Here is a 25,858-nt window from a genome sequence, read left to right on the forward strand (position 1 = left end):
CAGCGGCGGCATGGGGCGCCGTGCCAGTGGGTAGCCAGCCGCTTGGGCAAATGCGGGACTGCAAAGGCTGCGCAGTGGGCTGGCTACTTCTGAAGGTTCTGGGAGGCACACAGCAGGGCAAGGACGGCTCAAGCCTCGGGTGTGAAAGTGCCCTCCAGGCAGGCCACCGGGAACGCCTGCACCTCGACGAACCAGACACCCTGGGGACGCACAGGGGGACCCCGTGTAGGATGGGGGCTCTTATAGGTGATTCCGGGTAAGGTTTAAGGACGCGGGGTCTCGCTGTGGGTTGGGTGCCATCTGGAAGCTCCTTAATACTTCCCATCCGGGAGAGGCGACTGGCGGGCGGCGGAGGCTGTGGCGCGAGGGGGACGCGGCGCTCCAGCTCGGGCGCGAGAGGGTGGCCACTGGCGGGGGAATCCGCGCGGCGGCCTGGAGCGGCCAGCGGCTGTCTCGCGCCACCGCCGCCTGGGAGCCGCCGGTGTCGGGAGCAGAACGCCAGGCCCGGGGGAGCCGCCTCGGATGGAAAAGCGCAGGGCTGCGTGGAGACCCCAGCGGCCGCCCGGCCAGCAGCGTCGGGCACACCGAGCCGAGGGGCCGGCGGGCGGCAGGGGAATCGCGCGGCCTCACCGCCGGAACACTCGGAAGGCCGCGGCCGCACCGGGTCACGCCGGCCGCTCGCGGGGCGCGGCCGGGCCACGAGCCCGCGCGGCAGCCGCGGCGGCTCGCGTCACCGCCCGCCCCGGCCGGCCGCGCCCGGCTGCCCGCCGCGCCCCAGCGCGCAAGCGCACAGCGCCGGCCCGGGAGCCATTTCACGCGGCCGCGGCGCGGCGGGCGCGACTGCGCAGGCGCCCGGCGGGAGCGCGCGCGCCTGCGCGAGAAGCCGGAAGCGGCGGCGCGCTCTGCGCCTGCGTCCGGGCCGGGGGGGGCGGGGCCGCCGTCAGCTGACTGAGGCGGCTGCGGCCTCGCGGGACCGCCGTCGGCTCGCGTCTCTGGCGGCTGTCGGGGGGCTACGCGCGGGCCCGGCCGGACCATGGCGACCACCGTCAGCACGCAGCGCGGGCCGGTAGGCTCCGGCGGGGGCGGGCTCCGCGGCCTTCGGGCACAGGCCGACGCCGGGCTCCGTGCGAGCGGAAGGGAGTCCCCGGCAGGGAGAGGCCGCGCACCGTGCGGGCCCCCGGGAGGACGAGGCCTCACGCTCACCGGGCGCCCGAGGCGGGGGGTGGTCGGCGCCGGTTGGTTCCCGGGGAGGAGGCGGGTCGGCGCCGGTTGGTTCCCCGGGGCCGGGGAGGGTCGGCGCCCGTTGCGTCCCCGGGATGGGCGATGGTCGGCGCCCGTTGGTTCCCCGGGGCCGGGGAGGGTCGGCGCCCGTTGCGTCCCCGGGATGGGCGATGGTCGGCGCCCGTTGGTTCCCCGGGGCCGGGGAGGGTCGGCGCCCGTTGGTTCCCCGGGATGGGCGATGGTCGGCGCCCGTTGGTTCCCCGGGATGGGCGATGGTCGGCGCCCGTTGCGTCCCGGGGAGGAGGAGGGTCGGCGCCGGTTGGTTCCCCGGGATGGGGGAGGGTCGGCGCCCGTTGGTTCCCCGGGGCCGGGGAGGGTCGGCGCCCGTTGGTTCCCCGGGATGGGCGATGGTCGGCGCCGGTTGGTTCCCCGGGATGGGCGATGGTCGGCGCCCGTTGGTTCCCCGGGATGGGCGATGGTCGGCGCCCGTTGGTTCCCCGGGATGGGCGATGGTCGGCGCCCGTTGCGTCCCCGGGAGGAGGAGGGTCGGCGCCGGTTGGTTCCCCGGGATGGGGGAGGGTCGGCGCCCGTTGCGTCCCCGGGTGGAGGGGGCCCCGCCCCCACCGGCGGGCCCCGGGGTCGGGCGGGGTCGGCACCCGCTGGGTCCCCGGGAGGAGGCAACACCCTGTGCCTAGAGTGTCCGTCTGTAGAGGAGCCACCCGGCCAGGCTTGGATGAAGGAGGGTCCAGGCCCAGCTGTGTCCCTCGGTTCCTTTGGTAACACATGAGGGGTCCTGAGCTGGGAGTCCTCTTCTGCCCCTGGCCCTGGAGTCCTGTCTCCTGCGCGGCTGCTGTGTCCTTGTCCAAGAGCAAGGCTTCGGCTCCTGGGGAGTCACCTCTAGCCCCCGTTCAGACTGGGTTGGGGTGCCTGACCATGAGCGGTGAGGGTTTGTTTGCTTTAATCACAGTCAGAGCCTTCAGCTGGGACAAGGTTCTGGTTGATGGTTTGATGTGGCTTCACCAGGGAAGTCCCCGCAGCCCTGGCTCTTCACTCTCCCGCCAGGATGGACAGATCTTGTCTGTGTCTCTGCCAGCGGGAGACGAATCTATCCACACGGCGTCTTTCTGAGTTTGAGGAAGGCAGGTCTTGTTGGAAGCCCTTTGGGCACAGGTGTTCTTTCTGACCGTTTGAATGGGACGTGACAGGGCTTCGTGACAGACATGCATGTGGAAAGGTCCCGGAGTTCGTAGGGTGGATTCTGGCCCCTGGCTTCCCGTCTCCGTCTTCACTGCACACAGTGGCTTGGAGCAGGCTGAGCGTCAGCACTTCCTCCGTTCTATAGGGGCAGCAGGGACGGGTGTTGGTTCTGTCCTGGGTCAGACCTGCTGGGAGCTCTGTGCCTTCGCCAGGCGGGATCCGCAGGCAGACATGCGCAGGCCTGGGACCCAGGCAAGGGGAGCGCGTGGTGAAGGCGGGCCTCCTCTAGTCCAGAGGGATGTTGGCCCTGCGCTGAGGTAGGGCTGTGACAGGGCCCAGGCGGCAGGGGGTGTCTGGATGTGAGGCCTGTGCTGTTGAGCTCCCAGTGACCCGGACGACTGGCACGTTCTCTTGTCGGGGACTTGGGCCCCACGCGTGGACTGGCAGGGGTGTGGGGGTGCTCCTCAGGGGCCGAGCTCATGCCCTGAGGTTCGGTCAGGGCCAGAGCAGCTGGGGGCTCCGGCCCTCGGGCGCACTGGCCTCGGTGCGGGCGCTCTCGGCGTCTTGGGTAGCACGGCTCACTGATGCCGCCGTCAGGCTCACAGAGGAGCCAGGCCTGGGCCTGAAGGTCTGGCCTGGAATCGTGGTGAGCAGTAGCCTCCCTGGGCCAGGGCGTGGGGTGAGCAGGGCTGTGGAGGAAGCACGGCTGACCGAGACTTAAGGGAAGGGGAGCGTGGAAAGCAGAGCTGGAGAGGGTGGGGAGAGCCACTGCTTCGAGGCTGGGAGCTCCTGCTGGGGTGCCTGTGCTGGGGGGCGGGGGGTCACTCGAGTGGGCTTTCTGTGTTTTCTAGAGCTTTTGCCTGGTACCTACCCTCTCGTTCTACGTCTCCCCACCAGCCTATCCCCCGTGGGTGAACGACACTTGTAGAGGCTTCCTCTCCAGTTATCGGCGTTGGGGAGCCCTTCCTTTTGCGGTTACTAGAGTCTGGTGGAGACCGCTTCCCTTGCCAGGATGCATGGACTTGGCGGGGGCTGTCCTGTGCGTGCCTGGTGCAGTGGAGGCCCGCGGATGCGCTGGGTCCCGGCTGGGTGGCACGCCCAAGGGCCAGCCTCTGCGGGGGGTCCCAGCCTGGCTCACACAGGACAGGCAGCACTCAGCCTCAGCCCAGGGTCACTGACCAGGGGACCTGGGCTGACTCTGAAGTCTGATTGTCTCCTCCGGCGCCTGGTGAAGGACGGATGGGCAGGGTCCCCAGGCACATGAAGGCAGAAGTGGGCCTGCCCACTTGGGGAGATTCCCTCTGTCCCTGAACAGGGAGCCTGAGGAGCTGGGAATTGACTTAAATTCCAGAAGCTGTGGTATTTGTGTCTTCAGAATAGCTTTCCCCGAGTGGCCGCTGAGGGTTGCCCGCCCTGCGCTGTCCGCCCACTTTCCGTGGCGCTGGCATTTCCCTCCTTGCTACCTTCTCCGCCCCGTGCTTCTTTCTGGTCCACAGAGGATGCAAAGCGTGAATGGGCGCCCACGGGAGCAACTGGGGGGCTCGGAGGGGGTTTGTGGCACGTGTCGCTGCAGCCGCCCGTGCTGCTGGCCAGCTCGGCGGGCAGCGGTCAGGCTTGGTCAGAGGCTGAGCCTTGCTGTGTGTCCACAGACTCTAGGCTGACGGGAGCAGTGAGGGCCACTTGCCCAGCTTTGGGAGATGCGGGCTGGTCAGCGCAGCCCCTTTCTGTTGTTTCCCTCGTGAGGCCTGAGGGCGAGCTGTCGGGTGACGCCGCGTGGCCTGTGACAGCCAGGTCCTCGTCAGCCTCGCACGAACTGATGGCTGTTGCTGAGCCTGTGACCCACCAGGGGTGGCAGGGAGTTGTGTTTGAGTTTTATTGCTTGGTTTTGGGGGGCCTGTTGGTATAGGTGAGTGAGGTCTGGTTGTCCTTAAGTACAGTCTATATGGAAGGCAAGATGCAGGCTCAGGCCTTGCTCTGTCTTTGCAGTTTTCAAAGGAAGGAGCGGTTCTTCTCTTTGGGCTGGCGCGTGGCTTTCTCTCTGTCTCGGTTGGAGTCTGGCCCGAGCTCCCATCTTGCTCAAATGGCCCGCTCTCGCCAGGTGAATCCATCCCTCTGGCCCAAATCCTGGGCGAGGGGTGGCTTCTCCGCCCAGCTGGCCCGTGTCCCGATTCCCCAGGCCCCATGAGCTCTGCTCTGGATTCTCTGCGGCTGAGTTAGGAGCGCTTCCGGGCTGAGAAGGCCCCGTCTTCCTGTGAGTCAGACCTTGTTGCGTGTGGTGACCCTGCTGGCCGTGTACAGGCCTTTCTTGTTTGGCTTGCCGCGATGAGGGATGCCAGCTTGCTTTCAGGGAGTGTCTGCCTGGTAGACGCCTGTTCTCGGACTCCCGCGCGTGTCGGGCGGGCCTGCCGTCAGCAGCGCGCGCGGCCGCCGGGTCTTCGCCCTTTGCCGGGGATGCGCGCGTGTGCGTGCGCGGTCACACGCGCGCCGTGAGTTCCCCGCACTTCCTTCTGCGCTTCCGCCCGCTCGCTTGTCTTCTCTCTCTCCTTGCCTTCTGCTGGAGTCATTAACCCAGGTTCATTCGTTCCATTTTCCTTCTCTGCTGGTTTGAAACACGTCCTTCCCTCTCGTTGCAGTCCTCCCGGGGACGTCACCGTGCGGCCCTGGGGGCTCTCAGGTCCGTCTCTGTAACGGCCCTCCTGGGCAGCAGGCGGCCTCGGCGACCTCTGCTTTCCTCCCAGGAGGGGTGTTATTTGATGAGCTGGTGTTTGTTCAGATGGATTGTTCGTCCTGCTTTCTCTGATTCCTGAAAGGTCTGTGTGGTATCTGGGACTCTGAGCTCCCGGTCCCCTTCTCTCCGGATGTGAAGGGGCCCGTGTGGCCTCGGCCGCAGACCCCCTCTGCTCGGGTGCCCGCATGTGCGCATCCTTCCCCCTGCGCGCGGGGTGGCAGTGGGGCATGGGAGGGGCCGCTGCCTGTCACAGTGGGAAGGCCCCGGGGGCAGAGCCCGCCTGCATTCTGTGGGGCGTGGGAGTGAGCAGGTGGGGAGGGGGACTCGGGTGGTGACTTGTCTGAGGTTTGTTCTGGGGCCTCTGAAAATGGCTGCAGCTGTGGACACAGGTGCGACGTCCCTCCCTGCTGGGGGTCTCTCTTCATGGGGATTTCCTTCTTTCCCTGGGACCCTCGCTGATGTTCCCGTCGCCTCAGGCGGCAGCCCCAGCCCCTTTGCGGCTCCCACCAGAAACTCGCGCACACCCACAGGCTCTTGTGCGGCTCTGCCTTCTGAGCAGACCCAGAGCCGGTTCCTTCTCAGCCTGGGCACCTCCACACCTGCCTCCCCTGCCAAGCAGGTCCCCGCTGCCATCCCTGGGGCCAGGCCCCAGGCAGAGCCCGTTGTGCGAGCAGCCCCTTGCCCGTCCCCCTCTGCCCCCCCCCCCCCCCCCCCGCCGTCTCCGAGTCAGAGCCTGGTGCTCCTGGCACCTGTCTGTCCTCCATGTTCCTGCCCTCCCTGCTTGCCCGGCTTTGGCCACCTCCCCACCGTCCTTAGATCTGCCCCCCGGGCTCCTAGCCAGGCCTGTGCCCCGCTCCTCCCCAGACCCTGCATGCCGCCCCGTCCTGCCTTCAGATTGCTGCGGAGGCGGCGTCTTCTCCCAAGGCCGCCTGAGCCGGCCACGCCGTCCCCCCTCGGGCAGCAGTGGGGCCTTGTGCGGCTGCCTTTCTTCTGTTGGGACCCGAGCCCCGCGGGCCCTGCGACTGCCCCGCGGGCGCTGCGACTGCCCCGCGTCTGGCTGGGAAGATGCGCACGTGCGGCAGAGCTGAGACCTTGCAGTGCGGCGCCCGTCTGCCCCGGCCCTGCCGCCCCACGGCCTGCGGCCCGGCTGTTTGCAGTGTGGGCGGGGTGCTCCGTGTCAGCTGCGCCAGGTCCTGAGCGGCGTGAGCGGCGCTGGAGCTCCCTGCCGAGCCCCCGGTGCCGCTCGCTGTCCGTCAGCGGCGTGGCCTGGTGCTCGTGTGGCTGGCGGTGCCGTCTCTCGCGCTCGCCCTCTGGTGTCCTTGTGCTCACTTAATGCCTCCTCTCGGCTCCCTGTCTGGGGCTTGTGTGGACTGTCTGCAGGGCCGGGACAGCCAGACGCTTGGGCTTCAATGGCTTGTCCGAGTCTGGGCTGTTTAGGAAGTTGGGGCGACCTGCAGGATAGGATGGCACCCCACTCCAGTACTCTTGCCTGGAAAATCCCATGGACGGAGGAGCCTGGTGGGCTGCGGTCCACGGGGTTGCTGAGAGTCGGACACGACTGAGCGACTTCACTTTCACTCTTCACTTTCATGTGTTGGAGGAGGAAATGGCAGCCCACTCCAGTGTTCTTGCCTGGAGAATCCCAGGGACGGGGGAGCCTGGTGGGCTGCTGTCTGTGGGGTCGCACAGAGTCGGACACGGCTGAAGCGCCTTAGCAGCAGCAGCAGCAGCAGGGTAGGAAGGGGAGGAGAGCTGGCCTCCGGGAAGGACGGGGCTGTTCGCAGTGACACCTGCAGAGGGCAGGGCTGGGGGCTCCATGGAGCCCTTTGGGAGCCGCCCCCTCCTCAGCCGGGTTCGGAGGCGCTGGTGATACCCGCCTTCCCTTTGGTGGCTTCCAGGTTTTTGCTTCTCTTTCCTTGAGGCAGGAGGACGGTGGGGTGGGCAGGGAGGGTGAGCGGCTGCAGTGACCCGGGTGGTGATGGTGGGGGTCGCAGGCCTCAGCGGGCACGTCCTGTGACCTCTCGGGGGTGGGGTGTGTGTGGCTTGCTCCTCCCCACAGGCCACTGAGGCTGCTGTCCGGCTGGTGGGGCCGTTATCAGCCACCCCGGGGCAGGGAGCCCCCAGGGCCTGCCCTGGCCCGTTGCTGACTCAGGCCTCTGCCGCCCGTGGCGCCTACAGGCGGGCAGCTGCCTGGACTGGGAGTCTCTGGGTTCCGTGCTGCTGCGCCAGCTCTCGGCTGTGACGACCCCCCACCCCCCACCCAGGCCTGAGCCTGGCCCGCTGTCCAGTGGCTCCCGTGTGGGCTGTGCGGACCCAGAACCAGCATGAGGACGATGAAGGGGGTGCACAGCCCCGGGAGTTGGCTCACGGCAGGGCACACGGGCTGGAGGAGTGGAGCTGCCGTTCCTGACCATCACCTGGCCCCGCGCGGCCTGTTCCCCGCGGGGTCCTCAGGGCTGGGTGGGCGGCCGCTCCGAAGGACAGTGGGCGTGGTCACCGGGAGTCAGGGGTGAAGCGCCGGGCAGGCCACGGCGGGGCTATGGGCAGCAAGTGGCCCGAGGGCTCTCGGCGGGTGTGTTGTGGGCACAGGGGGTCTGGTCTTGGCGCCGTGGAACTGGGAACTGGTGTGTCCCGGGTGCCTCAGCCCTTACCGAGGGTGCGGCCGCAGGGTGTCACAAGCTGCCTGCCTCCCGGGGCCCGGGCTGGGGCCTGCTCTGCTGCGCCATCGCCCAGGAGATGCACCCCACAGCGCCTTGGGGAGCGAAGGAAGGTGCTGAGCTTTTCCTGGCAACGCAGGCTCCAGGGCGCCTGGGCCCCGCCCTGCGCTGGGCCTTGAGGCAGCGGAGCTGGGGGATGCGGAGTGGAGCCCGGTGTCCCCAGGGGGCAGGCCACCGGGGACAGTGGCGAGAGTGCCCGTCAGAAGGGCCTCTCTGCCTCCACAGTTCCCGTCTGTCCCGCCGTTGGCGTCAGACTCTCGGGGCCTCTCTTCGTTGTACGGGTGCTGGTTCTGGGGTGAGCGCCAGCACGCAGGAGTGAGGGCACCCTAGAGCCGGCAGGCGCGCTCCCAGGCAGGTGGGTGCCGTCTGGACGCCCACCCCATGCCGTCTGGTCAGCCTCGCGGGAGCCTTGGCGTCTGGCAGCGTCTGGTGGTCCCTGGCAGCCACTGTCCATAAACGCAATTGCCAGGGCTCACCACGACATGCAGGGCCTTCTCTCCCGTGTCCCCTGAAGCTGCCACGTTCTTCGGGTCCCTGCACAGGGGTCTGGGGCCCCTGCGCTCTGGGCACTGAGCGGGGCTGTGGCCCTGGTTCCCCCCTGCAGCCAGGCCTCTGTCGTGGGTCCTGGGCCCTGGCTGCACTGTGCCCCCCTGGCCCTGCACCCCCCCCCACCCGGCAGAGAGCAGAGGCGGGGGGGTCCAGGTTCCTGAGCACCCGGGGGGTGGGCCGCCTGCCCTGGGGGGCATCTCTCTGTGCTCACCGCCCTGGCGGAGCCCAGCTGGCCCGAACTTGGTCTCCTGTGGTCTCCTTGGAGTTGTCGCCGTCAGACCGCACATCCTCCGCGCGCGGGTGTGTGCCCAGGCGCCCTTCCGCCGCCTTCCCTCTCCAGGGCCGGGTCCCGTGGCCTTTGCTGGTCACTCTGCAGGCTTCTTGGTCTTCAGGGCGCTTCTGCAGGCGAGCTGTTCTCCCGAGGCGTCTGCACAGAGGCTGCTCCGAGTCTCTGGGCATCTGGGCCTCAGGCTTCACCCAGTGAACAGCTTGTGGTGGAGAGGCCGTGCTCACCATGGTCCTGGTCTGTGGCTGGGACCGCCAACACGCGACAAGCGCATCTGAGGCCTGAGAGCAGCTTGCAGCCCCGGCGAGGATGCGAGATGTGCTTTCAGGCAGGGACGTGCTCGGGCCTCCACGGAGCCCCATGTGCTGGGCGCCCTGCCCCCGGGAGCACAGGCCCTAGGGGGCCTGCAGGCTGGAGCCCCAGACCCGCGTGGTGCAGCAGGGGGCCGGGCCAGGGCGGGCGGCCCCGCGCTGATGCCGTGGTCCCGCAGGTGTACATCGGGGAGCTGCCCCAGGACTTCCTGCGCATCACGCCCACGCAGCAGCAGCAGCAGATCCAGTTGGACGCACAGGCCGCGCAGCAGCTGCAGTACGGAGGGGCGCTGGGCACCGTGGGCCGCCTCAGCGTCACCGTGGTGCAGGTGGGTGTGGCTCTCAGAGCCCGTGGGGCCGAGCGCGGGCGCCGAGGGTCGGGGGCAGCAGTGGGCGGCCGGAGGCTACTGTGGAGAGCGTGGGTTGAACTGGAGTCCCCACCCATGGGCTGGGGGCAAGGGCGGGGGATGAGGGGCAGCGAGCAGCGTGGGGCAAGTAAGTGGGAAGCGGACAGCTCATCCCGAGCTGGGTCCAGGGCTCCCTCGGGCTCTGTGTCAGGAAGATCGTGGGCAAGGCTGGAAGGCCCCGAATTTGGCCTCCTGGGGGCATCCAGCCCAGTTCGAGAGCCCTCAAGTTGGGGCGGGAGGAGGGTGTGTGACCCCGCGGCCTGTCGCCGGCACCAGGGGCGGTGGGCAGTGGCCAGAAAGGGGAGACTGCAGGAGCAGGTGGGGAGGAGAGCCACACTTCAGTGTCGGACGCGTTCAGTCGAGGGTGCTTGAGAGGATGTGCCTGAGGCTCAGAGATGACTTCAGGGGGAGGTCCTGCGGTGACAGGAGGTGTGTGTCTGGAGGTGGGCCAGCTGGTCCTACGTGGAGGGGCGGCTCTGGGGCATGATCGCGGGCAGGCGTGCCAGAGCTCAGGGGGTGTCAGCCCGAGAGGGGTGCAAGGAGGCTCCCAATGGGCGGGGCTTCCACAGAGCCTTTGTCGGGAAGAGATGGCGTCTCACAGGCAGCAGGCTCTAGGGGCTTTTAAAAAGAATCGGCCTGTTGAGTGTGACATACGTGTCAGGACGCACTGGTTTGAATTAACGTGCTTTTGTTTCTGTGACCTCTCGACACGTGTGTCCACCCCTGTGATAAGAGCGTTTCTCCAGCACCACGGAAAGTTCCCTTCCCTCTGGCTGTCACGGGCCTGCCCTCAGGCCCCAGGTGCTTCCTGGAGTCTGTCCGTTGCTCAGCAGGAACCAGGGCGCTAGCCCTGGTCACCGTGAGGCGTGGGCTCCAGGGGATCAGGCCCCTCGGAGCGGATTCCTGGCCCCCCGGGCACTGGGCAGGGTCAGTCACTGCTGAGAGAGTCCTGCCCGGTCAGGGGGCCGGCACGGTCACTGTCTGAGGATGCAGAGAAGGCCTTGGCCAGGCCTCGCTTCTCAGGGGGCCCCTGACCCCTGCTTCTCCGGGGCTCAGACTCTGTCCCAGGACGGCCTGCCCTCTCCACCCTCCTCCCCAGGAGTCGGGGGGACCCAGCCCCGCCCAGCAGTGGGTGTGTCCTGAGACGCTGGGCCCAGCCCAGACCACCTCCTGGTTCCTGGGCCCCGAAGCACAGTTGTCCTCGGAACGGGCTCTGGGACCCCACAGACAGCACAGTCTGAGGACGCTCAAGGCCGCTACCTGAAACAGTGCAGGTCTGCACGTGGCCTGCACAGATCCCATGTGCTCAGAGCCATCCCTGGGTTACTCATGACACCTAGCATGCCGAACACGCCGCGTGAGCTCGGTTGTTATACGGTACAAGGCTGTAAACCCAGTTGCTGGTGTGGCAGATTCAGGTTTTGCTTTTGGAAGTTTCTGGAATGTTCTTTCCTGGTCCAGCGCCTTTCTCTTTCACTTTGGACCTGTGGTTGTGGAGGGCCGACAGCACAGTGGTGGCCGTGTCCAGTGGGTCAGCACCCAGAGCGCCCTGGAAGCCGTGGGTGGCGGGGAGGCTCCCAGGCTCACGGCTGCGGCCCCGTCTCACGCGGCGGCTTTGTTTCAGGCCAAGCTGGCGAAGAACTACGGCATGACCCGCATGGACCCCTATTGCCGCCTGCGCCTGGGCTACGCCGTGTACGAGACGCCCACGGCCCACAACGGCGCCAAGAACCCGCGCTGGAACAAGGTCATCCAGTGCACCGTGCCCCCGGGCGTGGACACCTTCTACCTGGAGATCTTCGACGAGGTGGGCACCACGCGGGCCGCTGCGGCTCAGGCTCCCGGCTGCTCCAGAACGTCGGGCGTGTGTGCAGGGGGGGTGCTGTGGTGTGACAGGCGCTCTGTGCCCCCAGAGTCTCTGGAACCTACACTCAGACACGTCACCGCCATGTCCGGAGCGTGGGCGTCGCCCGACCAGTCAGGCCAGGCACTGCTGTCCGCACGTGGCTCAGGGCTGACACGGTCAGGCCCTGGCAGGGTGGGCACTGGCCTCTTTGTGGGGGAATGGCAGGAGCCTCCTGAGTGTCCCCGGGGTGTCGGGAGCCCCAGGCCCTTCTCAGCCTGGCCCTCCACGTGCCCCAGCCCTTCTGAGGCTGGCTCAGAGTGGGGTGGGCGGCAGGGCTGGGAGAGGCTGCGGTCCTCAGGGGTTGGGGTGGAGCGGGAGGGGAAGGCGTGGTTCAGGGGAGCGCGTGTCCGGGGGCCCGGCCCCGCGGGTTGGTGCAGGCGGCGCTGGTGGCTCATTGGAGCCCCTCCCTCCGTGTGGGCCCGCAGGAGGGGAGCGAGGCGGGGGCTCCATGCTGTGCACACCCTGCGGGGGGAGGGCCCTGGGGGCTCTGGGCTCACATGCCGTCTCCCGTCTCCCCCAGCGGGCCTTCTCCATGGATGACCGCATCGCCTGGACGCACGTGACGATCCCCGAGGCGCTGAAGCAGGGCAAGGTCGTGGACGAGTGGTACAGCCTGAGCGGGCGGCAGGGCGACGACAAGGAGGGGATGATCAACCTGGTGCTGTCGTACACGGTGAGGCCGCCGCGCCTGCCCGGTGCTCCCCGCGCGGGGGCGGGCCGGCGGACCCCCAGCCTCGGGGCCGCCGCGCTGGTACCTGCTCACCCCTTCCTGGCACTGGATCAGTCACTGCGGGTTCCCACATCAGCACGTTTCTGCTGGGTGCATCCTACCTGTTCAGCAGACGCTTCCATGTGGATGGGACGCTGCTGCTGTGTCTAACTAACTGCAGCCAGAGAGAGGCTGTCTGGGACGGCAGGGGTTCGAGCCTGAAGCGTGCGCTCCGGCTCGCAGCCTGGAGCAGCGTCCTCTCCCGATGGGCTCTCAGTCGTGTCCTGCGGCTCTGACGACAGGCGCCTTCCACCCGCGTCGTCCTCTGCCCGCAGAGGGGCCTGTGGGGAGGCGGTGTGAACGGGCGTCTGAGGTTGGGGACAGGGCGCGTCCTAGCCTCGACTGTGGGGCCCCAGGCCTGGTGCTGCCCCCCACCCCAGCTTTTGGTGAGGCGGCGGGGGGGGTGTTCTGCTGTGACCCTGGGGTCATCTTTGGTGTGTTTCAGTCGCTGCCGGCTGCCATGATGATGCCGCCTCAACCCGTGGTCCTGATGCCCACCGTGTACCAGCAGGGTGTGGGCTATGTGCCCATCACAGGTGCGTCTCCCCTCCTCGCGGCGCGTCTCCTGGGGTGGCCTCAGAGCAGGAGGGAGGTGCGTGGGGTGTCAAGCTAGAGGCTGGGCCTGGTCTGCAGGCGGTGCCTGGAGAGCCTGCCCAAACCGGGGGTCCGCTGTCCTGTGTTGGCTTCTCCTGCACGCTTAGGGGGTAGGATTGTTTTTTTTTCTGTCAGTGCAGAAAAGTTGAGTTAAGTGTATGGAGATGGGGAAGCATGGTTTCTGAGTCGCTGTAGCACAAGGTCATGTCCTTTCGGGTGGATGGACGGACTGCACGCCCGAGCCTGCCTGCGTCTGTCGCGTCCATTCCCCGTGCGCGGCTCTCGACCTCTCGCAGTGTTCACCTTTGTGAGCCGGCGGTTCACGCGCAGCGGAGTCGAGTAGGGTGTGGCTTTTCTCGTGGATTTCTGTGCCTTCACGTCAGCCTGTGGTCAGTTCCCACCCAGGCTCTGACTGGAAGTGACTCAGTCCCCCTGCCTGTGAACGTCTGTAGGACGGGGTGGGACGCAAGCGTGGGAGGCTCAGAGCCTGGGAGACGGGAGAGGATGCGAGGGTGCTGTGCGCACGGTGGTGGCCGTGTCCCTGAGAAACCTCTGAGCTCTTGAGCAGAGTGCGGGGAAGAGTGAGGGCTGGAGCGGGAGGGAGGGGCCGGGGGGCAGCGGGAGGGAGGGGCTGGGCCCTGCGGCTGCCTCGGGTGCGCGTCCGGCCCCGCAGGCAGCCGTGTCCATCGCAGGCTTGGTCCCACCCCTGCGGCCGGCACCCCTGTACCTCAGCGCTTGTCGGCTCTTCTGCTGGTTTTGGTTTGGAAGGTTTTGAGCTGCCTTTAAGGTCTTCTGAGCTCAGACAGGAAAGGAGACCATGTGAGCTGTTGGGCCTGGTTGGGGGACTGTGCTTTTGAGTTTCTAAAGACAGGTAGTTTTGCAGCCGCTTCCGCCCTTCAGAGCGCTGTCTGGCCAGGGCTGTCTCTGAAGCCGCGGGACCTCAGCAGCTCTGTCTTTCCTTTTGCTGGTCTGTTTTCCTCACAAGACAGTCGGAGCTTTGACTTGGGTTCTGGTGGCTCCAGGTCTGAGTCTTCCAGCAGCTGAGATGCCTTGAGCTTCTCAGCGTCCACATGGGAGTGAAGGGGTGCGGCTGGTGTGGCGAGCTGACACCGGAGCCCCACGTGCTGCCCGTGTGGAGCAGGGGGGGGTCTGCCGTCCTCAGGACGCTGGGCCCGGTGGGGTCTCCTTCCTCGACGGGGTCTGACTGGGACTGGGTGCCCAGCTGGGAAGGCCTGTCCTGGAGGGCCGGCAGAGGGGCCGGCGGGGGAGTCTCGGTGCTCGGGGTTGGGGGGGTGGCAGCTGGGGGTGGCCGTGGTGCGAGGGCTTGACCCCCGTGGTGTAAATGGCTGAGGTCTGCTCACCCCCATTTTTCCTGAGCGTCTGGCCTATCTGAGAGGCAGTGTCCGGGGCCGAGATCTCTGGGGTGATGTTGGGGTGAGGGGGAGACCTCTGGGTCATGTCGGGGGTGGGGGGAGACCTCTGGGGTCATGTCGGGGGTAGGGGGAGATCTCTGGGGCAGTGTTGGGGTGAGGGGGAGACCTCTGGGGTCATGTCGGGGGTGGGGGGAGACCTCTGGGGTCATGGGGTGAGGGGGAGATCTCTGGGGTCATGTTGGGGTGAGGGGAGACCTCTGGGGTCATGTTGGAGGTGGGGGGAGATCTCTGGGGTCGTGTTGTGGGGGAGACCTCAGGTGAGACCTGGGCTCCGCAGCAGAGGGGCTGCCCACTGAGCTTGCCTCTGCTTGCAGGGATGCCCGCCGTGTGCAGCCCCGGCGTGGTGCCTGTGGCGCTGCCCCCAGCCGTGAGCGCCCAGCCCCGCTGCCGTGAGGAGGACCTGAAGGCCATCCAGGACATGTTCCCCAACATGGACCGGGAGGTGATCCGCTCCGTGCTGGAGGCCCAGCGGGGCAGCAGGGACGCAGCCATCAACTCCCTGCTCCAGATGGGCGAGGAGTCCTAGACATGCCCGCCGTCTCGCCGCCTGCCCGCCCGCCCAGCTCTCCCGAGCACTGTCCCCAGCAGATCCCCGTGAACATGCCCCGCGTAGCCCCTTCCTTGGACGTCCGTGTTGCCGTCCTCGCCCTCGTTGGGATGCATGTGGTTTTGGTTCTTGGAGCCGTTCTCCACGTGGTCGGGGCGGGGGGGGGTGGCTCTCCTCTCGCTTCCTGAAGGGTGGAGGCGGCGCGTCCCGTGCACACGCCCACTTCCTGCTGGCCGTCCTCCCGGGAGCCTCTCCTGGGAGCAGCTCCCCCGCAGGGCCTCGGTGCTGGGCCCCTTCTGGGTTGACAGGTGGTCTCTCATGATGCCGCCTGCCTGGGTAGACACACTAACAGCTGCTGTGGGTCGTGTTAGGGCTTCAGGACAAGAAGCTCCGCTCCTCCCCGTGGCGGTCTCCCTGGGCGCCTCGCTGGGGTCGGGTGGACCTTGCCTCGGGGCCCAGCCTGGCGTCTGCAGCCACGTCCTGAGCCCGCGGCCCCGTAGTCTTTCCTGCTGCCTCGCCCTCCATGCCGTGTTGTCCCGAGGGGTCGCCGCCCCCAGACGCGCGCTGACTGTAGAGCTCGCTGAGGTGGGTGTCGGGAGCAGACCCAGCCCTCGTCCCCGTCTGTCAGAGGCCTCTGAACTCTCAGCTCACCGCCGACCTTGTGTAGGAAGCTGGGCCGCAGGCTGGGTCAGCGTGGTGACCGCCGGCACTGGGAGGTCTTCCCGAGAGGCAAGAGGCAACCTGCGGTGTGGGCGGCACCCTGCCGCCTCTGGCCGTGGACACTGAGGATGGGGCCAGCTGGGTGGAGCCCCATGGAAATGAGAACACGGTGCGGCCAGCCACGGTTGCCGCTCTGCCTGGAGGCCTTGCCCGGCCTCTGGACATGGAGACAGACCCCACCCCGAGGCGGTGAGGACTCAGACAGACCCCAGTCCTGTCCCTGACGTAGGCTTAGCGTGAAGCTGGCCAGCGGTCAAGCCAACCAGACCCCTCCCGTGGCGGCCCGGTGGCAGGGAGGCTTGCGAGGGGGGTTCAGACCACCGGTGCCTTTGCCGCAGGCGCTCGGTAGATGCGTGAGACCAGCGGCTAAACAGCCGCACGCTGGCTGCAGCACGGTGACCACACAGCGCAACTCTGATGGCTGACCCCAGCCCGGGCGGCCCCACGCTGCCTCCCCGCCGCCGCCTCCCCCTGCCTGGGCCTCCGAGGACAGGAGACTTGGCTTCAGGGTGGCTGAGACCTGCCAGCTCGGGGTCCTTTGTCGCGGACGCCTGCTGCTGCACTGGGTCAGAGGAGGGCGCATCAGTAGGGCCTCGAGATGTCCGGTGGCCCTGCTGTCCCTGCTGCTCTGCTCACGTCCGTGCTCGTGTCCAGGCCGCCCCTCGGGGGGCACTAAGCACGGCGCCTGTGGCTGCCGGGCCCAGGACTGGGGTGCCTCACAGGTGGTTGTTGCTTGGTGTCGGAGAGGAGAGGCGTGTACAGCAGGCTCCCCACCCCACTCCCGTTTCAGGAGCCCTGCTGGGTGTTTGCAGAAATGGTCCTTGGAGCTTTGCGTTTCAGATCATTCTGTTGGGGTCCAGGGTCCAGATTCCTCTTTGATTGTAAGATATGTTTGTACCTTTCAGCCTTCTAACTTAATAAATGATCTATGTAAAAACAAAGTCCAGTTCTTCAAAGAGAATTTACTGTTTTTATTCCACTTTAATCTGGCTTGTAATAAGCCAGTTGATGAAACGGTCACCAGCAGACTAGTGAGTGAAGGCACAGGGCAGAGGCTGGACTCTGCCCGGGAGCCTAGAGTGTGAGCATGGAGCTCAGTGTGTGCACGGAGCCTGGCGTGCAGGCACGAAGCCTGCAGGGAGCAAGCCTACAGAGGATGTTAGCACCCTCGGTTCCAAGGTGAGCTCCGGCCTGCGGAGCGCGAAGACAGTTCACACACAGGCGCTCCAGTCTCTGGAGAGTGTAGACACTTCACACGCGTGAGCTCCAGTCTGCGATAAAAACAATTCACACACGTGAGCTCCGGTCTGCGATGAGTGAAAATAATTCACACGCGTGAACTCTGGTCTCTGATAATTCACACACGTGAGCTCCAGTCTCTGGAGAGTGAAGACACTTCACACGCGGGAGCTCCGGTCTGTGATAAAAACAGTTCACACACGTGCGCTCCGGTCTGTGATTAAAAACAGTTCACGCGTGAGCTCTGGTCTGTGGCAAATGACAGTCCTCAGGTGCCTCGAAAACATGCTTAGTTCTGGAAGAGGTCCATGGGTGTAAGGAAGACGCTGTGCCTTGAGGATGACCAAACTGTAGGGAATGCTGCTGTTTCACTCGGGAATTAGGAGACTCAGGCCAGGGCAGAGCCCAGCCACAGTCGCCCAGGAAATCAGACTGAGACGGGGGAGTGCACAGACCCCAGTGGCGGCCGGAGAGGGGCCGCCAGCTCCGACTGCAGTCTGTCCGTAAAGCTTGTCAGCCCTGCTGGACCATTTCCAGTCCAGTCCCAGGGGGGTCCTGCCCCGACTAGACCTTAGTGGTTAAGTAGGAAAGGCCATGAAGAGACCCAGCCCCCACCTTCCCTGGGCGCTGAGGACCGCAGCCCCTGGGGGACAGCATGAGTCACTGGTTCCCAGCTGGGCCCCTGGGCTGGGCCCCAGCGCTGACAGCGGAGGCAGGCCCTGTGGTGTGCGGGGCCTAGAAGACCCTCCTCTCACCCACCGGCCTTGCTTGGCTGCAGCCAGCGCTGCCTTGCCCTCCGCGGGGCAGCCTCCCCTGTCTCACAGGGAGGTGCCCGTGCCATGCGGGTGGGTCAGGCCAGGCCTGCCACCTGCCCCCCGCACCCAGCTCGTCCTGCCCCGCCCGGTGCAGACCGCTTTCTCCAGTCAGGATGGAACAGCACAAAAGAAAGGCAGCGCCCCCTGCCCTTGGTGGAGAGGAGACGGCAGGGGCAGAGACGGGGCAGGCTGGCCGGTGACAAGTGCCTGCAGGAGGTGCGGACAGCGTGGGGAGGGTCTCCTGCATGGACACACTGTGACCCCCCCAAAGGCTCATCCAGTCTTTGCGCCTGTGAACAACTTCCTTCTAAACCCTTCATGTTGGTAATCATGGTGACAGTGTTTCTGAGCCCTCGTGCCACCCCGACTCCGCCCGATAACTCCCAAAGCCTGAGACGGACCCTGGGGGCCTCCTTGACGCCCGCTCCGCCCGCCCCTCCTGGGGGTTCCAGCAAGAGCCTGAGAGGCGGGGTTCAGGAACAGCCTGGCCACCCCCCGCCCCCGGACGGCGGGGGAGCTCAGGGACACAGCTGGTGGGAAGAGACACCAGGACCAGGAAGCGTATGTGATGCTCGGCCTTTATTTGCAAAACGGGCTGCGTGAGCACGGCATACCGTGGGGCCCACTCCCTCCCCAGCCTGCCCCTTGGCCCTCGTAGCCTCAGCCCAGGGTCCAGACACCGGCAGGCAGCCAGCCTGGCTGACGCAGCTCCCTGGAGGCAGCCGGCCTTGCCTGGCCCGGCCTCAGTCTGTGGTTCGCTGTAGGAGGTAGCCAGTGGGGGTCTGTGCCCCGGGGCCTTCGAGGGGCACAGAGGCTGCAGTGGGGCCCGACAGCAGCAGGGGGTGCGGTTTTCTCCACAGCGTCGCCGCCTCCTGACGCCGGCGGGGTCGAGCCTGGGTGTGCCCGTGTTTCAGATGACGGTCACCTGACCCTGACGGCTAGGGAGGTGGCCAAACAGGCGCGAGGGGCTCTGAGGGCAGGACCTCGGGTCCTCCTCAAGCCGACCCCCACTGCGCTTGTCGCCCTGCAGGGCCCGGGTTTCACCGGGGCAAGTGCGAAGAGGGCGGGGGCAGCAGTACCCATGGAAGGCGTGCGTGGGCGCCCGTGGTTTCTGTGGTGGGGGGGTGCCTGGGGGGCACAGAATGTCAGACAGCGGTGGACCCCAAGGTCGGGAAGGTGGACGCGCTCTCCTCGAGAGTCTGGGGCGAGGACGCGCAGGCCGGGACGCAGCCGCACTCGTCCACGTGGGTGTAGGTGTGCTGGAAGGCCGTCCCGTCGGGGCACTGCATCGTCACCGCCTCCTGGTGGGTCCTGGTCTCCTGGCAGCAGCTGCAGCTGCACTGCCTGGCCTGTGTCTCCATGGAGTACCTGCAGGCGCACGGCCCTCAGGACCTGCCCTCCCGCCCACACCGCCCGGCTCCTGGCCTCTCAGAGGTCCAGAGACAGTGGCTGGCTCCCTGAGCGCGCAGGGCTGCCCGCACTGGCCCGGACAGCGCTCTGGGTCACTGAGAACCCCAGCCAGGCCCCGCTCTTTCCCAAACCAGCTCCTCAAACTTGCCACCCGTGGCAGACCCCTCCTCTGGGAACCTGCCCTGGGCCGTCCACCCAACTCCAGACCCTTCCTCCTGCCTGTTCTGCCTGGGCTCACAGTGGGCCGTGGCCTGGGTTTCTGGGGATTGGACTCTGCCAACAGCTCTGCCCTGACACTCCGGCTTAGGAAAGGCGCAGATTCTGCCCGGCGCCAACACGGGCAGACCTCCCCGTGGTAGCCCTGGTGCTCTGACCCCCGTGGCCCCGCCCAGCTGTCCCAGGCCTGGCGCCGGGGGTTAGGGAGGCTCAGGGTTTCTGCAGCCCTGCTGGGCGGCCCTTCCCTCTTCCCTGTGGCAAGCTGGGCCCTCCGGCCTCAGCCCCAGCGCAGGGGGTCCCGCTAAAGACGGTCACGTGGGGCACCGGGCGGTGACCATGTGCGTGTCTGGGGCGGGGGTGGAGGGCACGGGCGGCTCACCGGGACACTTGCGGGCAAGAGCCCTCGCAGAAGGAGACCTTGACGGCAGTCTGCGTGACGCAGCCCCGGTGTCGCAGGACCGTCATGTTGGTGTGGACCTGGCAGGCATCTGCACAGAGGAAAGGCAGTGGGGGCAGGTCTCCGAGGACCCATGCAACCTCCCGCTCGGGGTGGAGGTTCTGGCAGGGGCGGGCAACTTTGGCAGGAGTCAGTGGGCGGAGCTGGCAGTGCTGAGAGGCAGGAAGGTGAGCCTTGACTTACCCGTTTGCACACAAGAGTAGCAGCAGCCGATTTTCTTGAGGATGCCCTGCAGGGGGAGGGGGCAGAGGCGGGGCTGGAGTGGGCGGGGCTCCTTGGTGGGCGGGTGGGGCCTCTGGTGATGGACTCTGGGAATGGGTGGGTGTGGGCTGTGCTGTGGGCGGGGCTGGAGTGGGCGGGGCTCCTTGGTGGGTGGGTGGGGCCTCTGGTGATGGACTCTGGGAATGGGTGAGTGTGGGCTGTGCTGTGGGCGGGGCTTCTGTGCCAGGAGGCCAGGCTGGCTAGCCTGAGCCCCAGACACACACCTTGCAGGGGGACACGTCGGGGCAGACCACAGGCGTTGGGGTCAGCATAGGGGGTCCGTCCCTGGCCTGGCAGTGGTACTCCGTGCAGTTGTCCACAAGGCTGTTGATCCAGGTCTCGTTGAACTGGAATGAAAGGGGGAGAACGGGTGGGGGCCGGGCTGGGGATTACCTGGAGGGCGGAGAGGAGCTAGTCAGGAGGGTCTCTGCAGGGCAGGGGCTGAGACTGAGTGCTCCCTTACCTGGACCAGCTGACCATCTGGCGCGAGGCAGGAGGTCTGCACACACTCCCCACAGCATTGCCCGGCCACCGTGGAGTACTCAAAGCCCTGGGCAGAGGGGTGGTCACGCCCCACGCCCAGCCCTCCTGCTCCCCCGCCCATCCTGGCGCACCCCCTTTCCTCTGTGAGGCGTGCCCCTGCCCAGCCCCAGGGTCCTCTCTTAGCCTAACGGCGCCTTCTCCACTTCGGCCCTCCAGAACCTGATCCTAGCAGCCTACAGGTCCGCCTGCAACCCAAGGCCCCGTACCCCACCCTCCTGCTTCACTCCCTCCTTTTGGGAAGAAAAAGCCTCCGTGAAGGCTGAGCTGGAGGCCCCCCCCGGGGGCCCAGGGCCCGGTGATGCGGCTCCCCAGGCACCTAGCCTGGCCTCACCGGGAGGCAGGTGGTGTTGCAGGCCTCCTCCTCACACTGCACGGTCGGGTCCTCACTGCCCATGGACAGACAGGCGCACGTGTGGCACGGAGCGACCCCTGGGACGGTCGCACCAACCTGCAGTGGACAGTGAGGGGAGGGGACCCTGAGGGGCAGCAGGACCAGGCCACCTCCCTGTCCCCGCGAGACCCACAGAGCGGTCTCCCTCCTCTTCACACGGGATCAGAGACGTGACCCTGGATGAGTGTGGACCGGGGCAGCGGGGACCCCAGGCAGGCGGGAGGGGCACTCCTGCCCTGAAGCTCTTGCTGGGAGAGCCTGAAGCTAAGCTCCCGGTGGCTCTCGACAGCAGCTGCCTCTGAAGGGCCCGGAGCCTCGACCCATCCGCTGTCATGGCGAGAGGGGCACAGGGGTCCTCGGAGGATGTGCCGAGTCTGGAGCCCACCCTCTGCCCTGCTCCGACTGCCTGGATGCGGAGCCCTTACCCCGTAGACCGTGCCATTGAAGCTGCACAGCAGAGGCTCTGGAAGGAAAGGGGTTGCTGAGCGCCTGCCGGGCGGCCCCCAGCCCCAGCCCCACTGCCCCCCAGCCTGGAGACTCACCGCAGATGAAGGTGGGGCAGCAGTCACCCTCCACCTGGGTGCGGACCACCTTCTCTCCCCGCCCACATGCAGGGGGGCTCTGGGGGCAGGTGCTCGCATTGCAGACTGCGGGAGAGTCAGGGGGCTGCCTGGGGTGCCCCTGCGCCCCTCCTCCCGCAACTGTGGTTCCCGGGGTAACACCGCCCCACGCTGGACCGGAGAGGCCCCTTCCAGAGGAGCTGATGGCTCCCTCCGGCCCTTCTGGGCCACACTCTCGTCTCCCCAGTCTTCCCCAAGACCCTGCCTGGTAACAGGGACTCCAGAGGCCGCCAGCTTCACTTTTAGGTGGAAAAGTGAAGGAGCGAGAGGCCCCCCACCTCAGCCTCAGCCCGGCCACAGGACCCCGAGGCACTCCCGCCCTGCCGGCCAGGTGGCTGGAGCCAGACACCGTGCCACCCACCCGCCCACTGGGGTGCAGGCCTCACCACACAGATTCTCCATGCAGCATGGGTTGTTCGCCAGAGGCCTGCTCACGGCCACGAAGCCGGCCCGGCTGCATTCCTGTGGCTGGTCTGGGGCCGGGCACTCCATGGGCACGCACTGCACTGACACGGTGCCCTTGTCACACACGCAGCTCTGGCAGTTGCTGATCCACCGTTCTCCAGGCTGCGACAGACCAGATCAAGGTCCCCAAGGGCCCCAGGTGGCACCCTGGCCTCTGGGGCCGCGTCCAGCAGCAGGTCGGGCCCCGGCCTCCCTGTCCCAGGAGCAACCATAAGGCTGACATGGCTCACAGCTGGGGGTGCCACACCCGCCCCCGCCCCCGCCCCGCCACCCAACCCCAGGCAGAGCCAGGGCCCTGGAAGGGGCATGCCCGCCCTCCTTCCGCTCAAGTGAGGAGTCAGGCCGCTGAGCGCGGAGCACTCACGACTTTGGGAAGCCCATCCGGTCCCACACAGGCTACAAGGCAAGAATCGGGAGACGGGGGTTAGTGGGAGCACTGGGGTCGGGGCCCAGCCGGCCTGGCCACCCCTCCCCCAGTGGAGGCCTCTTCTCCCTGCTTGGGGCAGGGAGAGCTCGAGGGGGCTCACTTAGGAGGGGGCTCAGGAAGGCTCCAGGCCATGCTGAGCTGCTGGCAGGACTGGGCAGGACTGGCCCCAGCCGGGGTCTGCCCGCCCCGGGGCCCCTCCCGCTCTCCAGGGCTGGGGGGGCCCGGCCGCGGGCTGCTTACAGCACTCGGGCACACAGATGTCCCTGTGGGAATTGAAGAGGATGTGGCCGTCGGGACAGAAGCAGCCCTCTGCCAGCCCCACGCTCTGCAGACTCTGGCGCCTGCAAGGCAACAAAGGCAGGCTGAGGGGAGGGCGGTGGGCATGGTGCAGGCCCAGGGTAAACCTCGGGTCCGGGGTCGGAGGTCGGCGGGGGAGGGCACCCCTGAGATCTGGGTCTCCTCCTGGCTCCCCACCAGGTCCTCTGGGCCGGCCCGGGAGGCCCGCTGTTCCCGCTGTGCTCTCCCTGCCAGCTGGGCTCACCTGGAGTCGCAGGACTCTGGCTGCACAGGGCCGCAAGACTTGTACACCTTGGTGGGCGGGCAGGCTAGGTCTGGGGGCACACAGACAGGTGTCAGGCAGGCCGAGGAGGCCAGGGCCCCCGGCGGCCACGCCCGACTCACCACACAGCCCGTGGGTGGCATTGCGCCAGTCGGCGCAGACGCCCCGGGAGCGGCAGAGCTCTGCGTAGGTCTCCAGGCTCTGGCAGAGCACCTTGCGGCCGTGGCCAGGCCAGCAGCTGTCACTGACACAGGCATTGAAGTACGGGCCAGGCGGGATGAGGCTGTGGCACCCGGCGAAGACCCTGCAGGCAGGGCCCGTCAGAGGCTGCAGCGGAGGCCCCTCGGGTGATGGCGCCCCACCACCACTACCCAGCCCAAGGCGGAGAACTCACGAGCTCAGCATCAGCTCGCAGAGGGGCTCTGGGGGGCATGACGGGTGGATGGCGGGCGTGCTGGTTCCCGGCAAGAGGGGGCTGGTGGTTGGGGGCAGGCCGGTGGGCTCTCCGCAGCCCTCCCCGCTGCTGTCGGAGACCAGCCAGGACCGGGCCATGTCCCTGCAGGTGCGGGCCATGGTGCCGTCCGGCCGGCGACATTCATCCCTGCGGTTGTTGGTGCAGGTGCCTGGGGAGGGCGGGGTTCGAGGGGGGACACACACTGGACCATCCTCGCCTTCCCCCTTCATCTCCCAACCGCCCCCCCCAGCAATCGCTCAGCTACCAAATAGGGCTTCCCGCCTGGGGCAGGTGCGGGGGCTGGGTGTGCGTCTGGGGTCCCCTGGGGGGACTGCGCCCGCAGTGGTGGTGCCGGCGCCGCCCCCGCAGGCGTCCTGCAGGCCCCACTCACCGCACTGGCCCTCAGTGTTGTGACTGAAGTGGCTGTACGAGAGCCGGGCCTGGAAGACCCTCCCATTGAAGGTGATGCTGACACCGATGGCGGGAATATCGACGCGCATCCCAGTGGCCCCGGTCAGGGTCACGGCCACGCCGTTCTTGCTGAAGCTCTGCCTCACCCGTGTTTGGTCCAACAGGATCTGAGGGCGTGACCGGGGGACCCGTGACGGGGGCTGCAGGCCTGCCTTTGGGGCTGTCCTCCCACGTGCTGGGCCCCCCTCCTTGGCATTCGTGCCCTGAAGAGCAGATGCCCACCTCGGGCTGGGGTCAGGCTCAGTGTGTTCGGGGCTCTTGGCTTCGGGCGCCCCCCATGCTCCGTCCCTGCCCTCTCTGGAGTCACCACACTCGGGCCCCCAGGTCCCGGTGTGCCCTCTGTCTTCCCCGAGGCCCCTGAGGCTCTCTGGCAGAGGGATGACGTGGTCTCTGTGCCCCAGGGCCCCCCTAAACCAGGTCGGGACGGGCCACCACCGCTCTGTTGCCCGCGCTCACCAGGCTTTCCTCCTGCCCATCGGCGCTGGTGGTGGTGGAGAGGACGACGTCCGTGGACTGGTAGTGGGTGCTCAGGGCACGGGGGCAGTGGGCGGCGGCCTCGCAGAAGCGGTTGTGCAGCAGGACGCGGAAGTTGCCGTGGCGTGGCTGGATCTCGCGCACGAGGACGTAGGTGCAGTTGTCCCGGAAGGTGTAGGAGGCGCCGTCGAAGGTCTCATAGTGGCTGCTCCCCCAGGCGCTGCAGACGCCTGCAGGCGCGGACGGGCCTTACCCAGTGCCCCCTGGAGCCACCACTTTGGGGGTCGCTCAGCCCCGGGGGCCTCCGTCCCTCCTTCGGGACACAAGTGGACCCGGTTGGATGGGGGGGCCCCCGGACATGTCCACCCAGAGCCTGTGGACGTGACCTCCTTTGGGGAAAAGAGGGTCTCTGCAGCTGTGATTCAGCGAAGGCTCAGGGGGGAGGTCATCCTGGATGACCAGGGTATCCCTCAATCCATGACAAGGGCCCTTCTAAGAGGCAGGGAAGAAGCTGCGTGGTGACTGGGTAGAGGTGGGGCCACAGGCCAGGTGCACCCAGGGCCCCAAGTCTAGAGGGCCAGGCAGGACCTCCCACCTTTAAAGCTTTGCCCTCTGACTTCTGGCCTCCTGCTGTTTTAAGATGCCTGGCTACGTGGGTGGGTGGGGGGGGTCATTTGTTTTAGCCGCCCCAGGAGCCCAAGGACTGTAAAGCCACCCACCTCCTCCCGCGGGCCGTTCGGCCATGGAAGCTGCTGAGGACCCTCAGGACGCGATCCTCTCAGCACCTCACCTTCACCCCTACTCTCCCCGCTCTCAGAAACCCCCGGGTTCCCTTCAAACCCTCAAGCCTGATGGGGATGGGCCCAGCGACCCCAGGCCTAGGGCATGGCGGGTGTGTGCAGGTCTCAAATGCCACCAACCCTCCCCCCACCCAGAACCAAGGGCGGGCGCTCACACTCGCACTCGTAGCGGTAGGCACAGTGGTGGCTCTGATTCTGCACCTTCACGGGCAGGTGCCCGTTCACGCACGTGATGCTGTTCATCGGCCGTGGCCCCAGCAGGGTGACACGGTTGTCACCTTCACAACGGGCCACCGTGCAGTCCTCCAGGAACCAGGACTCATTCACCTGTGAGAGAGCACAGCACTCACGGGGTGGGCTGGCAGGACCCCTTCTTACTGCCCCCACCTCAGCCGCAGGAACCACCCCCCTGCCTGGGGCAGGGCAGCCACTGCCTCCTGGCTGGGCTTGGAACCTGCGTGCCTTCCTCCCGCCAGAGCGACACGTGGAGTGGCCACTGAGGGCTGGGGCTGTGCCAGCAACCTTGACAGATGCCCGGGCCCCGTGCACACAGAAGGGCCTGGCAGGTCCTGGTGGAGTGGGAGGCACACCTTTCGAGGAGGGATTGTGCGATCACAGCCACTAACTGGGGTGGTTGGGGGCACAGAGGCTGAGGTCCCTGTGGGTGAGGAGGTGGTGCAGGCGCCCTGGAAGCGGTCAAGTTCACAGCGCTGGTTGCAGATGGCTAAGAAGGGACAGCCTGCCCCGTCTGTCTTGTTGTAGACAACGTCCCCTACAAAGGTCAGAGACAACAGGTCAGCCAGGGTGGGGCCAAGGGCATGAGGACACAACCAAGGCAATCGAATGCCAGGGAGGAGGTCTGCAGGAGGGC

General features: G+C 67.1%; 2 protein-coding genes across 3 annotated transcripts in view; one reads left to right on the forward strand and one right to left on the reverse strand.

Annotated features, from left to right (window-relative positions):
* The first annotated feature begins 930 nt into the window (after positions 1-930).
* On the forward strand, positions 931-16,326 carry TOLLIP (toll interacting protein). 2 transcript variants are annotated; one of them, XM_027959318.3, is made up of 6 exons: positions 931-1,066; positions 9,189-9,338; positions 11,041-11,223; positions 11,843-11,995; positions 12,537-12,627; positions 14,433-16,326. In XM_027959318.3, exons 1-6 carry the CDS (start codon positions 1,034-1,036, stop codon positions 14,642-14,644), a joined length of 822 nt encoding a protein of 273 aa, XP_027815119.1. In that variant the 5' UTR covers positions 931-1,033; the 3' UTR covers positions 14,645-16,326. The 2 variants fall into 2 exon arrangements, with proteins under 2 accessions (XP_027815119.1, XP_027815121.1); XM_027959320.3 differs by lacking the exons at positions 11,041-11,223; positions 11,843-11,995; positions 12,537-12,627 and having other exon boundaries at positions 940-1,066; positions 14,433-14,489.
* Positions 16,327-18,000: 1,674 nt separating this feature from the next.
* Positions 18,001-25,858, reverse strand: part of MUC5B (mucin 5B, oligomeric mucus/gel-forming) — a 32,201-nt gene continuing 24,343 nt past the window's right edge. The window contains exons 29-46 of the mRNA XM_060404191.1: positions 25,578-25,759; positions 25,143-25,314; positions 24,170-24,417; positions 23,634-23,820; positions 23,183-23,411; positions 22,911-23,092; positions 22,771-22,840; positions 22,470-22,570; positions 22,167-22,198; positions 21,724-21,904; positions 21,260-21,364; positions 21,143-21,180; positions 20,658-20,774; positions 20,247-20,333; positions 20,008-20,130; positions 19,706-19,751; positions 19,445-19,553; positions 18,001-18,807 (exon numbers count right to left, since the gene is read on the reverse strand). Of these exons, the coding sequence (XP_060260174.1) occupies positions 18,585-18,807; positions 19,445-19,553; positions 19,706-19,751; positions 20,008-20,130; positions 20,247-20,333; positions 20,658-20,774; positions 21,143-21,180; positions 21,260-21,364; positions 21,724-21,904; positions 22,167-22,198; positions 22,470-22,570; positions 22,771-22,840; positions 22,911-23,092; positions 23,183-23,411; positions 23,634-23,820; positions 24,170-24,417; positions 25,143-25,314; positions 25,578-25,759 (2,432 nt within the window). The 3' untranslated portion in view covers positions 18,001-18,584. The remainder of the gene's footprint in view (positions 18,808-19,444; positions 19,554-19,705; positions 19,752-20,007; positions 20,131-20,246; positions 20,334-20,657; positions 20,775-21,142; positions 21,181-21,259; positions 21,365-21,723; positions 21,905-22,166; positions 22,199-22,469; positions 22,571-22,770; positions 22,841-22,910; positions 23,093-23,182; positions 23,412-23,633; positions 23,821-24,169; positions 24,418-25,142; positions 25,315-25,577; positions 25,760-25,858) is intronic.

This window comes from Ovis aries, chromosome 21 (assembly GCF_016772045.2).
Source record: "Ovis aries strain OAR_USU_Benz2616 breed Rambouillet chromosome 21, ARS-UI_Ramb_v3.0, whole genome shotgun sequence".
In the NCBI taxonomy this organism is placed as follows: Eukaryota; Metazoa; Chordata; class Mammalia; order Artiodactyla; family Bovidae; genus Ovis; species Ovis aries.

Coding starts and splice junctions, on each gene's coding strand:
- TOLLIP (XM_027959318.3), top strand. CDS start 1,034: ATGGCGACCACCGTCAGCACGCAGCGCGGGCCG. Junction 1,067..9,188: donor TCAGCACGCAGCGCGGGCCG/GTAGGCTCCGGC, acceptor GTGGTCCCGCAG/GTGTACATCGGGGAGCTGCC. Junction 11,996..12,536: donor ACCTGGTGCTGTCGTACACG/GTGAGGCCGCCG, acceptor GGTGTGTTTCAG/TCGCTGCCGGCTGCCATGAT.